The sequence below is a fragment of the Oryctolagus cuniculus genome, chromosome 16, assembly GCF_051225735.1.
Source record: "Oryctolagus cuniculus isolate XC-2025 breed Fujian yellow rabbit chromosome 16, ASM5122573v1, whole genome shotgun sequence".
Lineage (NCBI taxonomy): Eukaryota > Metazoa > Chordata > Mammalia > Lagomorpha > Leporidae > Oryctolagus > Oryctolagus cuniculus.
In genome coordinates, this window is record NC_142882.1 from 47421026 (window position 1) to 47437644 (window position 16619).

Genomic DNA, 16619 nt, shown 5'->3' on the forward strand with positions numbered 1-16619 from the left:
GAGTTCTCCGACTCTTATCTTGTTTAGACAAGGTCATAGTCAAAGTGGAGGTTCTCTCCTCCCTTCAGAGAAAGGTACCTCCTTCTTTGATGACCTGTTCTTTCCACTGGGATCTCACTCGCAGAGATCTTTTGCCAGAGTGTCTTGGCTTTCCATGCCTGAAATACTCTCATGAGCTTTTCAGCCAGCTCCGAATGCCTTTAGGGCTGATTCTGAGGCCAGAGTGCTATTTAGGACATCTGCCATTCTATGAGTCTGCTGAGTATCTCACTTCCCATGTTGGATCACTCTCCCCTTTATTTACTCCATCAGTTAGCATTAGCAGGTACTAGACTTGTCAATGTGCTCCCTTTGACTCCCAGTCCCTTCACCATGACCAACTGTGAACTGAAATTGATCACCTGGAACAGTGAGATGGCATTGGTACATGCCACCTCGATGGGATTGAATTGGAATCCCCTGGTATGCTTCCAACTCCACCACTTGGGGCAAGTCAGCCTGAGCATGTCCCAAATTATACATCTCTTCCCTCTCCCATTCCCACCACCATGTTCAACAGGGATCACATTTCAGTTAATTTTCAACACTTAAGAATAACTGTGCATCAATTACAGATCTAAACCAGTCATATTAAGTAGAACAGATAAAAAAACTACTAAGAGGGATAATGTATTTAGTTGTTCATTAACAGTCAGGGCTATGCTGATCAAGCCACCATTTCCCATAGTGTCCACCTCACTCCAACAGGTTTCCCTCTTGGTGTTCAGTCAGTCGTCACCGATCAGGGAGAACATATGGTATTTGTCCCTTCGGGACTGGCTTATTTCACTCAGCATGATGTGTTCCAGATTCCTCCATTTTGTTGCAAATGACTGGATTTCGTTGTTTCTTACTGCGGTATAGTATTCTAAAGAGTACATATCCCATAATTTCTTTATCCAGTCTATCGTTGATGGGCATTTAGGTTGGTTCCAGGTCTTAGCTATTGTGAATTGAGCTGTAATAAACATTAGGGTGCAGACCTCTTTTTTGTTTGCCAATTTAAATTCCTTTGGGTAAATTCCAAGGAGTGGGATGGCTGGGTCGAACAGTAGGGTTATCTTCAGGTTTCTGAGGAATCTCCAGACTGACTTCCATAGTTGCTTGACCAGTTTGCATTCCCACCAACAGTGTGTTAGTGTCCCTTTTTCCCCACATCCTCGCCAGCATCTGTTGTTGGTAGATTTCTGCATGTGAGCCATTCTAACCGGGGTGAGGTGAAACCTCATTGTGGTTTTGATTTGCATTTCTCTGATTGCTAATGACCTTGAAGACCCCTACCTTACACCTTACACAAAAATCCACTCAACATGGATTAAAGACCTAAATCTACGACCTGACACCATCAAGTTACTAGAGAACATTGGAGAAACCCTTCAAGATATTGGCACAGGCAAAGAATTTCTGGAAAAGACCCGGGAGGCACAGGCAGTCAAAGCCAAAATCAACTATTGGGATTGCATCAAATTGAGAAGTTTCTGTACTGCAAAAGAAACAGTCAGGAGAGTGAAAAGACAACCAACAGAATGGGAAAAAATATTTGCAAACTATGCAACAGACAAAGGGTTAATAACCAGAATCTACAAAGAAATCAAGAAACTCCACAAAAACAAAACCAACAACCCACTTAAGAGATGGGCCAAGGACCTCAATAGACATTTTTCAAAAGAGGAAATCCAAATGGCCAACAGGCACATGAAAAGATGTTCTACTTCTTTTTAATCTCAATATTTAAAATATACAACAAATAATGTAAGATGGAAAACATCTTCCAAGTAATTTGTTATTTTTTATCTTTGTACTAAATTTGGTATCTACCAGTTCATGTATATTGAAGATGTTTCCTCTTTTTTTTTTTTTAAATTTCAACCACTATAAAACACATTGTTTTGTTCTTTTCTGATACCATTGTCCAAATGGCACTCATCATACACACTTGGATAATGTAAGTATTTTAGAACCTTTGTAATTTTATATGGCACTAAATTTTATACACACAGACACAGAGACATACATAAAGGTAAAGTGAAATACTGGTCAATTGATTTGTTGTTCTTTTAACATGATGCTATTATGTATATAGTACTAAATATTCTAATTTCTTTGAAATTTTTATTTTAGAGTCATGAAAAATCACTATAGTCCTAAAACAGTACTTAGGAAATGTGTGAAGTTTGCATTTCTTAAATAAAAGGTTTCTTTGGGAACAAAAAATTAAAAAAAGAAATTTTTATTTTATTGCTTAGTTTTGATTAAGTTGACCAAACTTACTTCTTGGTATCTATTCTTAAAGCATATGGCCATGGACAATCAGAATTTAGTGTAAGAGGAAAATTTATAGTCAGAATAGGAATAATGTTGTCAAAGTTAAAATTATATACCCAAAGAACCTAGAAAGTTTGATAATACTTATAAAAAATACATGACAAATTTACTCTTAATTTTTTTTTAAATTTCCCAAATCTAAATGAAAATATATGTACTAAATATTACTAAAACATTACTGCTGCTATAGACTGAATACTTATCATAATAAGGCATGAATATAATGACAAGTGAGATCTGATTAGGGTAAATTTGTCAACATACTTCTTTTCACCCCAATATAGTCTTTGCTTAGATCTTGGTAAGTTTGAAGTAAGTTTGGTCAACTTAAAACTAATCAATAAAATAAAATTTTCTTTTTTTTTTCTAAAAAGAAATGGTAGCAAAACTCTTCTGCCCTAATTCATTTTTTTTCTGAAGGTTGTCATACTGAGGATCTGTTTACATGACAAAAAATACATTATTATTATTATTATTATTATTATTATTTTGGTCATTGTAGTCTCAAAACCAGTCACGTTTCCAAAAATTCAGCCAGTGGAATTGTCAGAACTTGTGTCCAGTGAAGCCAATGATTATAAACTAAATAGATTGATTTCCGTTGGTTGTTCTTGTCTTACCAAGATCCACATCCTGATGGTTTCTCTCCTCGGAACAAGATCTTCTTCATAGTGGATCCCTTGTTATTTTCCTCAGTGGCTCTACTGAAATTACATGTAACATAAGTATCATCAGGTCCTGTCTCCCTCCTACCAAGGAACCTGATTTCTCATCAATTCCATTGGTCCAATCTATAGCCACAGCTTGCCACGCAGTATGTGGTAGACACTGAGGGCCACAGATGCCAGGCTTCCTAAAAACTGTTTTTCCAGTGCTGTCTTCAACGTGCTTCTTTCTGAACTCTTAGGGAGCAGAGCTGGCAGCCGTGCATGCGCTTTGAGGTCTACTACTCAGTTAACTGCTAATGCTGGGCTCCTGTTTTCTTGGCTCCCTTGAGCTTTCTCAAAGAAGCACAATGGTATTCCCATATGTCCCTTATTGTGTTCTTGGCAGATCTCCCTACTTCCCCTAACCTCCCAGATTCTAGTATGCTTGGGACAAACTTTCTTTGTGAAGTTTTTTTCCCTCAGAGACTATAGATTAATAGCGTTGATTTTGAAGCAACCTTGTTTTTATAGAAAGTGCTTTTAAAAGCTGAAGTTAACTGATTTTAGGGGTTGTATTAGCATGTTCCTAAATATCATGCATACTGGTGAACTACAGCTAGAAGCAACCCAAAAGACTGACTTGATTTACTAATTTAATGCCAAATTTTACAGATATCCTAGGGAGATGTCTATTACTGAGTGATCTTCTTTCTCATAAAACTTACATGGTAGGGAAAACCAATGATCTACAATCTTTAATATACATAATATGTTTCTTTTTCCTTTTAAGTAAAACTTGATTCTGACAGTAAAGCTGGGAAAGGAAACATTCTACTTTCACATTATCGTTGCTGTGATATAAATCATATGGAGCTGTTTTTCATCACAGAGAACTGTGTAGCTAAATAGGAAGAAGTTAGGATATTTCAAGGATCTGCAGTTGCTATTGAATAGCAGATTGGATGAAAGCTGGTATCAGGCATGTTGAATAAATGATGTATCATATTCATGATGGTGAGCCTGAGATTGCAGATGGTTTAACAATTCATTAACAACATGACCACTCTTGAGCCTTTCCAGTAAAGTAGAATTAGAACCAGTTGTTGCACCAGCTCTTACAAGGTAAACACAAGTGGGGAAGTGCAAGAAGGTAGAGATAATGGTTTAACATTTTTAACTCCTGAGCTGGTTTTTGGTCCTTTAAATCCTGAAATTCCTATTCACAGAATGATAAGAAGTAGTATTGGCTCCACTTTCATGTATGATATTACTCAACCATTTTAACATCCAATGATGTCAACAAAGACACTGTGTTTAACTTCCATTGAACAATTTTCAGTTTCTTTTGGTAAAAGAATGGAATCTCATTCATTTTGTGTTCAGTCTAGCAGCCCCATTTTGGATGGGGGAGTGGAACTGAACCAGGTTCAAATGACTTATCATAAGTGCACTATTTGGTGGTAGAGAATTTTGATTGCCTTTCTTGTCTAGCGAAATATCTTTCTGAATACAGTGCTTTATTTAGCAAGATGAACAGTATTATTTATATTTTAAACCCCATTAACACCAGGTATGTTAACACCCCCTATCTCCCAAACCAAAAACAACTAAAAAAAAAAAAAAAAAACCAGTAGGGTCAAATAATGAAAATAGCTTCAGGCTATGATTTTTTAACATAAAATTTTAGTTTTAGGACCGTTAAATCTCTATCCAGTTAAATCTCTCAAAGTTATGTCATTGTCTTGTTTATGACTTCTTCAACTCTGTGCAACTTAATATAAAGAATCGTAAGTTATTCCTATGATTTTTTATTTTTAAAATAGCTTGAAAACACGTACTGCATGTTGTTTTCATTACTCTCTTTGTTCCATCACCAGGAAAAGGAATTTTACATGTGGCAAATAAGTTTATGGAGAGGTCAGAAAGGGCACCTGTGAACAAACCAGTTTGTTGGGAGAAAAATTTTGCTACCCCAATTGAGTTTTGCAAATTGCAGATTCTGGTTGCTTTCAGCACTTTTTTACACCAGAGTTAAATAGTCTATGGGCAGACATAGTTGGTCATTATAGTTATCATTGTTCAGCAAAGTAGATTAAAATATCCCCAACTATTCTGCTTTAAAGAAAACAAACCTCAGCCCTGGTATAGGTAAGAAATGTTCTTAAAGTCATTTTCAAATTAGCTAACAATCAGTGTGAATCTTTTCGGCATAGCTAGGGTTTTGCTTCCAGTTAAATTTTTCAAGCCTATAAAGCATTTCATATGAATTTTCAATTTAGCAAAATGTATTTGAAGTAATAATTCAACCATCACATCTTTACTTGGAAATACATACTGTAGAATTTTTCCATGCTGTGCTTGGTTTTGAAACATATTATTTCACTGAGCATTACTTTAGCACATTTAGATATACGTTAGTGGTGACACTTTGGCATTGGGCGGCAATAACTGAGCTCGAAATTAGTGATGCCTTAAAATAGAAATTTTGACAAATGAATCCCAGTGTCCTGGTCAGACGTGCTGGATAGATTTTTGTTTAGGAGGCACTTGCCGTACAGAAAACATTTTTTCCACAGGATGGACTTCTTTGATTTTATTCTTATAGTTTCCTAAAATAGAGGTACATATTAAAAATTAAGCTACAAATATAATACTTGATAAACAAGTTCTAACAAAGAAACACAGTAATCTAATTTCCTATTGTTAGTTTATGAATATCATATAGACTTGCTATTCTCAGCATCAGTCATTCTTTTATTCAGAATAAATAAATCAAAATTAGTAAGTGACTAACAATACTGTATTATAGGTAGTGCTAATGGTCTAATTCATTGCTTAGTATTTCATAAAGCCTGTATAAATAATATTTGGTGTTTCAGATTGTGCAATTAATGGCTGATTCTGGTACACAGTGCAATCTTAATATATCATTGCCAGACGGTTAGGTTCTTGTTTTCTGTGAGTCTGAGACCTTGTTCAAAGAAAAACTGAGACCCGTAGACAGAAGTTTCCAGAACAGGGCAGCATTCCAGACCCAGGATGGGGCAAAATGCCCCCTCCCTTCACGTGCAGGTTATATTCATAACCAGAGAAAAGGAAGTGCCAGAAGCAACCTGCTTGGCTGCAGTCAGCATTAGCCTTATATAGACATGGTCTGATCAACTAGCAGTCTGTGATTGGCTGATGTTCATCTGCTAGGATTGGTTGAGACTCAGTTTTGACAGACTATAGGCTTATGTTAGGTTGCAATTTATTTCCACAACAACCTAAGATATAATTTACTCTGTATGGAGCCTACTTTAGAGTCAAACTTTTTCACCCAAGTGTAGAGAGGTAGGCTTAGCCAAACTTATTTCAGTTTAGCCTTCTGTGTATATTAGGATAGATAATGTTTTTAGTTACCTGTTGACTACCTACTTGGCCACAGGGTTGTATAAAGCAATTCTAATGAATGCAAAAAGTATAATCATCAAATTATTTTGTACTTTCTGTATTTTTGGTACTTATCATTGCCATAGCAATAGACTTAGTTTATGTAGAATCAAAAAGAAATGTTTAAAGTGATTTCAGTGGTTTGTTTATTGTTTGCTCTTTATTTGCCTGAGGCAAGTTTCACTGTTTCTATACGGAACAGAAAAACAAATTTGACATTTTTATATGTTCATCTAAAAATGTGAATTTCATCCATTATGAAAATAGACCAATCTAAAAATGTTTAGATTCCTTTTCCTCTAACGCATTTGCACATATAGACGATGACATAGATTTTCTTTTCTGGGTGATACATGACTATATATGGAAAACAGATATTCTCTCCTCATATAATGACACAAAATTACATTTTCTCCCTTTGAACTAAAGAGAAGCATCTATTACACTAATCTAAACAACAATTTAAAAAGTAGGGATATGAGCACATTGAGTATTTGAAGCATTAGTGTTTACTCTGGGTGATGTTACAATACTGCTGAAGTTTTGTGATGAATCGTGCTTATGACTGGAGACAATGTAAAACTGGGAAGAGAGTTTTAAAATTAGATCACTAGGGACAGGTGTTGTGGTGCAGCAGGGCAAGCTTGAGACACCTGTATCCCATGTTGGATACAAGGGTTCGAATCCTACCTTCTAGTCCAGCTTCCTGCTAATATATACCATGGGAGGCAGCAGATGATGGCTCAAGTACTTGGGTTCCTACCATTCATGTCAGAGACCCAGATTGAGTTCCAGGCTCCTGGCTTCACACCCTGGCCTAGCTTTGACTGTTGCACACATCTGAGGAATGAACCTACAGATGGAAGTTATCTCTCTTTGTCTCTGTCTTTGTGTCTCCCCCTCTCTCTAGGCTGTTGTTCAGAGGAAAGTTCATCCCAGAACTAGAAATCTGTGAAATGTCTGCTGACAGAGTTCTTAAGAGTCGTAGCATTGCCTAGGGAGTGTGAAGAGAGGGGAAGAAAAGCCCAGGACTTGGCCTTGAGTAACTTTAATGAGTAGGAGTCTGATTAGGAAGTGCAAATAGAGATAACTCGATATGAAGAAGCCTAGAGAAGAGTTTTTTTTTTTTTTTTTTTTTTTTTTTTTGACAGGCAGAGTGGACAGTGAGAGAGAGAGAGAGACAGAGAGAAAGGTCTTCCTTTGCCGTTGGTTCACTCTCCAATGGCTGCCGCGGCCGGTGCGCTGCGGCTGGCACACCGCGCTGATCTGATGGCAGGAGCCAGGAGCCAGGTGCTTTTTCCTGGTCTCCCATGGGGTGCAGGGCCCAAGCACCTGGGCCATCCTCCACTGCACTCCCTGGCCACAGCAGAGAGCTGGCCTGGAAGAGGGGCAACCGGGACTAGAACCCGGTGTGCCGGCGCCGCAAGGTGGAGGATTAGCCTAGTGAGCCGCGGCGCCGGCCAGAAGAGTTTTTTAAATGAGGGAGGGGGGATTGTTGTGCCACAGGTTAGGCCATTTCTTGGGAGGCCATATCCCATATTGAACTGCCAGTTTGAGTTTTAGCTGCTCCTATCCAGCTCTCTGCTAATGCACCTGGAAAGTATTAGATAATGACTCAGCTCTGACACCCATATAGGAGACTTGGATGGAGTTCCTGGCTCCCAGCTTTGACCTGGCCCAGCATATGTAGCAGCCATTTGAGGAGTGAACCAGTGGTTGGAAGAGCTCACTGTCCATCTGCCTCTCTCTCTCTGTTGCTCTGCCTTTCAAATGAATAAGTAAATATTTTAGAAAAGAAAGATGTGGCCAAGGGTGTTGAATGTTAATGAGAAGCCAGTAGGCTGAGGGAATAAAATTATCATTGGATTCAGTGACATGAAGGCTTTTCATGGGTGACCTTCATGAGAGTGTGTTTAGTGGAGTAATGGAGTTACAAGAGAAATCAGAGGTTAATGAATGAGACTGGGTGAGGAAAAGGAGACAAGAGAAGGCAGGAAAGATCACCCTTTCAAGAATTTTGGCTGTGAAAAGAAGAAAAGAAGTGTGGCAGCTGGAGGGATTGAGGATAGATATATTATGTGTGCACACACACACACAGAGACACCCTAGTGAGGGGTCTTCAGAACGTTCTTGGAAAAATGTGTATTCTCAGAAGTCTTGTTATGGATTTCAATTTTTTACACCAAAAATTAACTTATTTTTGCTTATTTTTGAAAAACAAATTAGAGGCAGAGACACAGATAGAGACAAAGAGAGCTCTCATTCATGGGTTCTCCCCTTAAATGCCTTCAATGGCCCAGTTGGGCAGGGACCAACACTGGGAGCTGGAAGCTCAACCCAAACTTCCTATGTGGGTGGCAAGAGTCTAGTGATCTGAGCCATGACACCTGCCTACCAATGTTGGCACTAGCAGGAAACTGGAGTCAGGAGCCAGAGCCCAGAGTCAAACCCAGGTACCACATGTGGGACATTGGCGCTATTCTGATAAGTTAATGTTTTGATCTCTGGCAAACTCATAGGAACTAATGCCCAGAATAATCAACTCACTCCCATGATAAGAGCATTAATTCACTCATGAGAGCAACCACCCCTTTAAGTTCCTAACTCTTGCAACCATTTTACTGGAGATGAAATTTCCAGTCCATGCATTTTGGAGGCACAGATTCAAACCACTGCACCTTCTAATTTGCTTTTGAGATTATCACTATATATAGTCACTAAAACAAATAGTGTTAATTACTGTAATGTTTTGGGGGAAAATCTATGTATGCTTAAAGACCTAGGAAATAAATCACTTTCATCAATGTGATGTGGAGGAAAAAAATAATCTCTGGGCTACGTTAAAATGATTTCAGAAGCTTCAGCCTTAAAGAAACATTCTCTTTTGAGCATGTTATTTGAATCATAGTTAAGTGAAAGTTGGTGTGAACCACGTGACAAATGATCATTTTTCACATCAGACAACCCAACTTTGCTGAGTATGCCGGCTTTGCAAGGATTTATAGTACCCTGCCTTCATGCTGGAGTTACTTTAGCTTTCCTTGATGCATTCCAACTAATCGGGAGGTTAAGGCATTCCTTGATCATGGATAGATCCGTTGCTACTCAGCCCTGGAATTCTTTATAAAATTCCAGAATGAGGACTGAAAATTGACTTAGAGAATCCAATAAAGTTGCAAGTCTTGGCGGGCATCCAAGCTAAATTTATAGACTGGAAGAAATATGGGCTTTCCATTGTTCTCTTTTTCACCTTTCTGACTTTCTTTTGTGTCTATGTGAGTGTGTGAGTGTAAATTTATCATTTTTCTGACACTGGGGTGGAAATAACCATTGAGGAGATCCAGCTAAGGAATTTTCACTTTGGATCTTCGCTAGTCTCTCTGAACTTTGACCAAGACCTGCACCAAGAGTGAATTTTTTCTTCCTTTGTAGGATGTTGATGTCATAAAGTAAGAAGTTGTTCTTGAAAATGAATCACACCAGTATAACAGCTGATGTGCATGTTTGCCAACTAGGTACAGCTCCCAAATCCCTGTTCTTCCCCTGGATCTGTGGGAGCTTGCTTTTTGAGAGGAGATCTGACAAAATGTGCTGATACATATTGTTTCTCTTCCATGTGTGACACAATAATGAGGGCATGCAAACAAGCTCAGAAGTGTCTATGAGACTTTGGTCTTGTTTGTGTGCACCTGATGTTCTGCAGAGCACTGGGAGCCAGGCAGTGCCCCTGTATCTGACCATGGAAACCCTGTGTTGTTCTTACAGAATGGGTTTGCTGTCGTGAGGCCCCCAGGCCATCATGCTGAAGAGTCCACAGCCATGTAAGTACCAGGGACTGCTGCCCATCTCCAAGCACCACGGTTCCTGGCGGTCACCTGCCCTATGCATGTTTCTGAAGCCTCTAATTGTTAGCAGATGGGCTGAGAAATCTTGCGAGGTACTCCCAGAAGCAGATTTATGGCTTCAGAGATCATATAGCATTTTTTAAAACGCTCTGAACATTATTTATAATGGTTTTCCTGGATGATTTGCTTTCTTATTTCTCTGTTCTTCTCTATTCCACAGGGGGTTCTGCTTTTTTAATTCAGTTGCAATTACCGCCAAATACTTGAGAGACCAACTAAATATAAGCAAGATATTGATTGTAGATCTGGTATGTATTCCTGGCCAGAGCTGCATTTTCAGTGACTCCAGATAAAAGGGAGTGAGTGGATTTGCAATTCTCTCTTAGGTTGTGTTGCCTTTAGCACTTGCAAACAACTCAAGGGTGTGTTTCCTTTGAATGTGGAAACTCATTAAATTCAGGATTGCAGTTCTGAAACCATAAACATTCACGTTTCACTTTCATGGTGTTAACTGCAATTTAATGAGAAGAAGGCGCAGATCAGGGCAACTTTTATGATCCTTAAATGAATTGATACTTCCACAGTTAAAATAACCCAACAGAACCTGAGTTTACTTTTCCCTATAGAATATAGACTTTAAATAGTCAGATGTGCTGGAAAGAATGTTGTTGCTTTGGTAACCAATTGGCCACTTCCCCTGCTTAGCAGTCATGTTGCTTGTTGTGCAGCAGTGGTATTATTAAAACGAGTCAGCTTGTCATTCTTTCTGAAAGGACTTCGGCTCTGAGATGCCAGTTTGGGATGACTCCCTGCAGGAACCCCGAGTGCTTAAAAGTCAGGGGTCCTGGATTAGCCTTGTGTTTTCACATGATGCAGTCTTACACAATGGAGTTATAATTTGTTTAACAAATGGTTTGTTTAAATACAGATGACACTTGGCATGTTGTCTATGTACATTCATGAATAATGAACTGGAGATCTGCCCTGCACAGAAAGGACCAACCCAAGAAAGGACGAAAGAGAGCTGAATGGTGATTTATGAGCTCCGTTTTCGGTTTGCCTCCAGTTCATGAGGAGGTGTAATAGGTTGTCTGACAAAGCATAGACAGGAAATGAACCCTGGCATCCAAGCCGAACCTGCTCCATCTGCACTTAATTAATTTTTGCAGGTGATAAAAGATTTAAAGGCAAAATATGTTAAAGGTTTTTTTGAAGTGCAAGGCTTAATAGTCTAAATCTTGTTCATATCTGCACTCATAATTAAATCTTATTGGAAGTCGTGGCCTCACCCTCCAGCCTGCAGAATCAGCTAGACAGGCACACGGAAGGGTGGAGCGAGCCCAGACAAAGCCATGTGAAGAAATACTTAGTTAAGTTAAAGTGAGGATGAAAGGAATGGAAGACTGATAGCCATTTCTGGTGCCTGGTTGGAATGGATGCTTTTCACACACTGTTGTAACCTTCACGCAAGCACTTGGGCGCAAAGAATATGGAAACCCAACTTTCTGTGTATTTTCCAAACATGCTTAAGTTTCAGTGTAGATCATAGAGAAATGTAGATCATTAGAGAAATGTATTGAAGACCTGGATATACTACAGCAGCAAAGTCTTAACATTTTACAAAAATGAGAACATTGGTACCTACTTTTCCAAATGCATGCAAAATGACTTTAAGTAATTAGTAATTACTGTTTTGCATGATTTATAAGACATAAATTTTTAAGTAATTTAGTACGTTCCTGCTTCTGTAAATTCTGTGCCTGAAAGACAAACCAAAAACTGGAAAAAAGGTTGGCAGATGGTGGGGAAAATCTTCTTGAGGCTTTTTGAATAAGACAAAATTGTGTGGGAAGGTAATTGGTCACCTATTTGTCCTATTCTATTTTAAAAATTATTTATTTACTTATTCATTCATTCACTCATTTGAAAATCAAAGTGATAGAGAGAGAGAGGGAGAGAAAAAAAGAGACTGGGGTGTCTTTCACCCACTGGTTCACTCCACAAACAACCACAACAGCCAGGGCTGGGCCAGGCTGAAGCCAGGAGCCAAGAACTCCATCCTGGTCTCCCACCTGGGTGACAGGGACCCAATTACTTAGGCCATCTTCCAGTGTCTCCCAGCGCAATAACAGGAAGCTGGATTGGACATGGAGTAGCCAGGTCTCAAATTGGCACTCAGGTATGGGATGCGGGAGCCACGATGCCTGCCTCTGCTCATCCTGCTCAGAATCATCTTGTAGTACTTAGTTTATGAAAAATCAACTCTGCTACCAATTTATGGTTCTATGAGGCTAATCAGTACCTATTAAGAATCCCCTTTGAAATCAGATTTGTGATATCCAAATTCAAAATTAATGAATTGTACACTAAACTTGAAAGTGGGAATGTCTAGCTTGTGATAGATGGATGCTTCCTCCTTCCCAGGATTTCTATGCAAAGCTTTGCTTTTGTGCACTTACATAGGAACAAAAAACTGCTGGAGACAATCTGATGCAATTTATAAAATAAGTGACTTGGTAGCTCCAAGGAGTTTCCTGTAAGATTACTGGCCTTTGATTATGAATTTGCTCTATTATCCAATCATAAAGGGTACTGATTTCCCAACAGGCTGCGGTAGATGAGTAGTTTTTGTTTCAAATTCTCCTAATGTATGAAGTTCTGTCCAAAGGGTTGCCTCTGAGATCACCACCAGCCCACATATTCTTACGTCCAAGTCTTCCAAATTCTGCAGCTGTAGGGCTACTTGGAGGAAATTCGTGTTTCTTCCAGCTGCTGAGAAGGAAGTTTTAAAAGTGCCACGTGGTGCTGAGACATGTGTTCTCCCTGGCTGAGGGGTTCCACAAGTGAGCAAGGGAGAGGAGAACAAGGCTCTTCAATGCAGGTGCCCTTTGTTCCCGCATATCTGAAGCCCTTACATTCTTAGGGGCTGAAAGTGAGGAAGCTCCCCAAATTCTAGGACTGGCAGAAGGCAAAGCCACTCCATTGTATCTCAGCTGATGTCTGCATTTTTATATGCCTGATAGCACAGAGCCAGAGTTTTAATTCATCTCCTCTCTGGGGCCATAGCCCCATTCAGAAGCACTGGGCTTTCCCGGCAGGAATGCTTGTAGTTGATGTAGGGAGCTCATTCATTCACAATCGGATTGGTGTGGAGAGGGAGCAGGTGTGTTTGCTTTTCTTTCTTTTTTTTTTTAAAAAAAGATTTATTTTATTTATTTGAAAGACAGAGTTACAGAGAGAGGTAGAGACAGATAGAGAGAGGTCTTCCATCCACTGGTTCACTCCCCAGATGGCCGCAACGGCTAGAGCTGTGCCAGTCTGAAGCCAGGAGCCAGGAGCTTCTTCCAGGTCTCCCACACAGGTGCAGGGGCCCAGGGCTTGGGCCATCTTCTACTGCTTTCCCAGGCCATAGCAGAGAGCTGGATCGGAAGAGGAGCAGCCGGGACTCGAACCGGCGCCCATATGGGATGCCGGTGCTTCAGGTCAGGGCACTAACCCACTGCGCCACAGCACTGGCCCCAGCCTTTGCTTTTCAACTTGCAACATACCAGCCAGCCATTGTGCTCAGGGCAGGAAACTGTTTGTGAAGTAAGATTTGCCTGCGTGACAAGTAGCTTTTAGGTACTGTGAGTTTTATGAAACGGTAGTACTTAAAAGTTATTTGTTTATGTATTTTTATCTTAAAGGCAGAAAGAGACAGACAGAGAGATCTTTCACATAGCAGGGGTGGGGATGTCCGCCCCTTGAGGCCTGTCAGACCTGCAAAATCACTGGATCTGGCCCTTCCAAGGTGATTGCCGGTGGGACTTGGAATTCCATACATCTATAGCAGGCCAGTTTGTAAGTTGCTAATTTTGTATGGCCTATGAATGATGTTACAAATATCCAAGTGACACTGGGCAGTAAAAAGGTTCCCCACCCCTGACAGGTTCACTCCGGAAATACCCACAGCAGATATGGTGGGATCAGGCCAAAGGCAAACCCTTGGGAATTCCACTCAGGTCTCTCATGTGGGTGGCAGGGACCCAAGAACGTAAGCTGCCTCTCCGGGTGTGCGTTAGCAGGAAGATGAAATCAGAAATGGAGCCAGAACTCAAACCCAGGCACTCTGATAGGGCATCCCAAGCAGTGTCAAACACTCATTAAATCATGCCTTTAGGTCTTTGTGTGTGTGTGTGTGTGAGTGAAAAGTGACTTCAAATGTGCTGATGTTTTGTGAAATTCTGTTGTGTCCCAAGTCCATTTAGATCTTGGTGACAACAAATCCCTGCACTAAAGAATTATGTCATGATGTCATCTAGTAGGATATATGAATACATGACTTATCCAAAGGGATTTTGACGTAATAATGAGAACAAATTTGTTCTACGTCTTTTTAATCAGTAAAATAGTGAAATGATTTTTATCAGCATCTCTAAGCACATGGTAGATGTCATATCTATTTGGGACTTTTAATGATCTAATTGAATTCATTTCTATAGGATCTCATAATCACTAAAATTTTTCTTATCTTAGTCTAGCATGTGTTTAATGCTTGGAAGAAACAAAACTGATAGATCATACATGAGCCTTCAGTAGTTTAAATATATTGCAGCAAGTGAAACAGAAAAAAACAAGCAAATATATTCTGAAGGTTATACTTAAGGTACTGCCTCAAACTAAAGACATACATTGATTGAAGCTGAATCTCGAAATACTTGATGAATAGGAATAAATACAGAATCAAGGATTCCCCAAACATTAGAACAGATTTGTGTAGTTTAGTGAATAGTGTCTGGTGAAGACTTCACTATTCGTAGACAAGACTCTATTTCTTATTCAGAAATTTATGAACAAATAAAGACCCAACACATTTCTCAAGAACAGATAAATGATTTTATATGTAAGACAAATTATCATCTTTCATTTGACCTTCTTAAGTAAATATTTATAATACCTCCAGAGAAAAAATGTAATCAAGGCAGTATTTTTCTACTTTTCAAACTGTACTGCATTTATGCCTAGAGCGAAATTTTTCTTACACCCCTGACTAAAATTGTTATTGCATGGGTGAAATGCAAACATCCCTTCACTGTTGTTCTTCATAGTATTTTGTGTGTCTACTCTATAGATACCCTGTAGAAAATACACAAAAGACATTTTAGCTTAAATTATTTCATTTTAGTTCACATAAAGGAAAATAGTTTTGCTATGTCCTCCTTTTTTTCCTTTGGATATTTGAAAATCCAGAAATTAATATTTTCAGTAAGATTTCCTTTCTTATGTGTGTGTCATTAACTGGAACAGATTTCTGAGATGATGTACATCTGCCCAAACATTGTAATTCTTTGGTTAATTTTGGGTGTGTGTATTATACAAAAGGGGGATAGAGTTACTGCGTGTCTACACTGTGCATGGCATGCTCTAGGGCAGATTCCAGAACTCATTGAGAGGAATCTTGGGTGGTGTCCACTGAGGGAGTTTGGGATTGGAGGTTGGAGTGAAGTCAAGTTATGTAAACCTCAGTAAGGGCCAATAATGACCAACAAACTAAACTCACAGGTTTGCAAAAAGGATCAAAGAGTTAATGAATGTAAGTTGAAGTTAATAGAATAAGGATTAAGAGTTTAGCCCTTAGAGTAAGAAATGGACTCAAGATCTTGAATCTTACTCCCTTGGATAATCTTAGTAAATGACTGATCATCTCTGAGCCTTGATTTATTTATTTTTTAAATTAGGGATAGCACCACATACTCCATACAAGGCTATCTCAAAAATCTGATGGAAAAAATGAAATTAAAAGATTAGTTATTTTGATGTAAAAATGTTGAAAATGCATACAGTTTTTCAGAATACACATTTTCCACAAACTTTTTGAAGACACTCCATAGTTATTGAGTGATTCATGCAAGACATTTACTGTAATAACTTAAAAATTACAGGAATCATTATGGAAAATAATAGAATTCTTATTGATATAAAATAAAGGATAATGTAAGCATATAGTTACATGTTACCACAAGCTTTTTGTGTATTTTTTTAATTTCAAAATTTTTATTTTTTATTAGCCAGGTAGACAGAGAGAGATAGAGATAGAGGTGGACACAGAATCATATCTTCCATCCATTGTCTCCCGTCCCAAAGGCCAACAGCATGCAGGGCTGGGGCAGGCTGAAGCCAGGAGCCTGAAATTCCAGCTGGGCCTCCCATGAGGGTTAAGAGATGCAAGAACATGGGCCATCAGCTGCTGCCTCTCAGGGTGCTCATTAGTAGGGAACTAGAATTGGAAGCAGAGCAGGTCTCGAATCCAGGCACTCTGATATGGGATGCAGGCATCCCAAGCAGCACCTTA

At 39.1% G+C, this 16619-nt stretch overlaps 1 protein-coding gene across 1 annotated transcript in view; it reads left to right on the forward strand.

The window, feature by feature from the left end:
• LOC149121727 (histone deacetylase 9-like) overlaps positions 1–16619 on the forward strand; it is a 205481-nt gene that overhangs the window by 17002 nt on the left and 171860 nt on the right. The window contains exons 2-3 of the mRNA XM_089315339.1: positions 10209–10264; positions 10509–10596. Coding sequence (XP_089171465.1) covers positions 10209–10264; positions 10509–10596 — 144 coding nt within the window. The remainder of the gene's footprint in view (positions 1–10208; positions 10265–10508; positions 10597–16619) is intronic.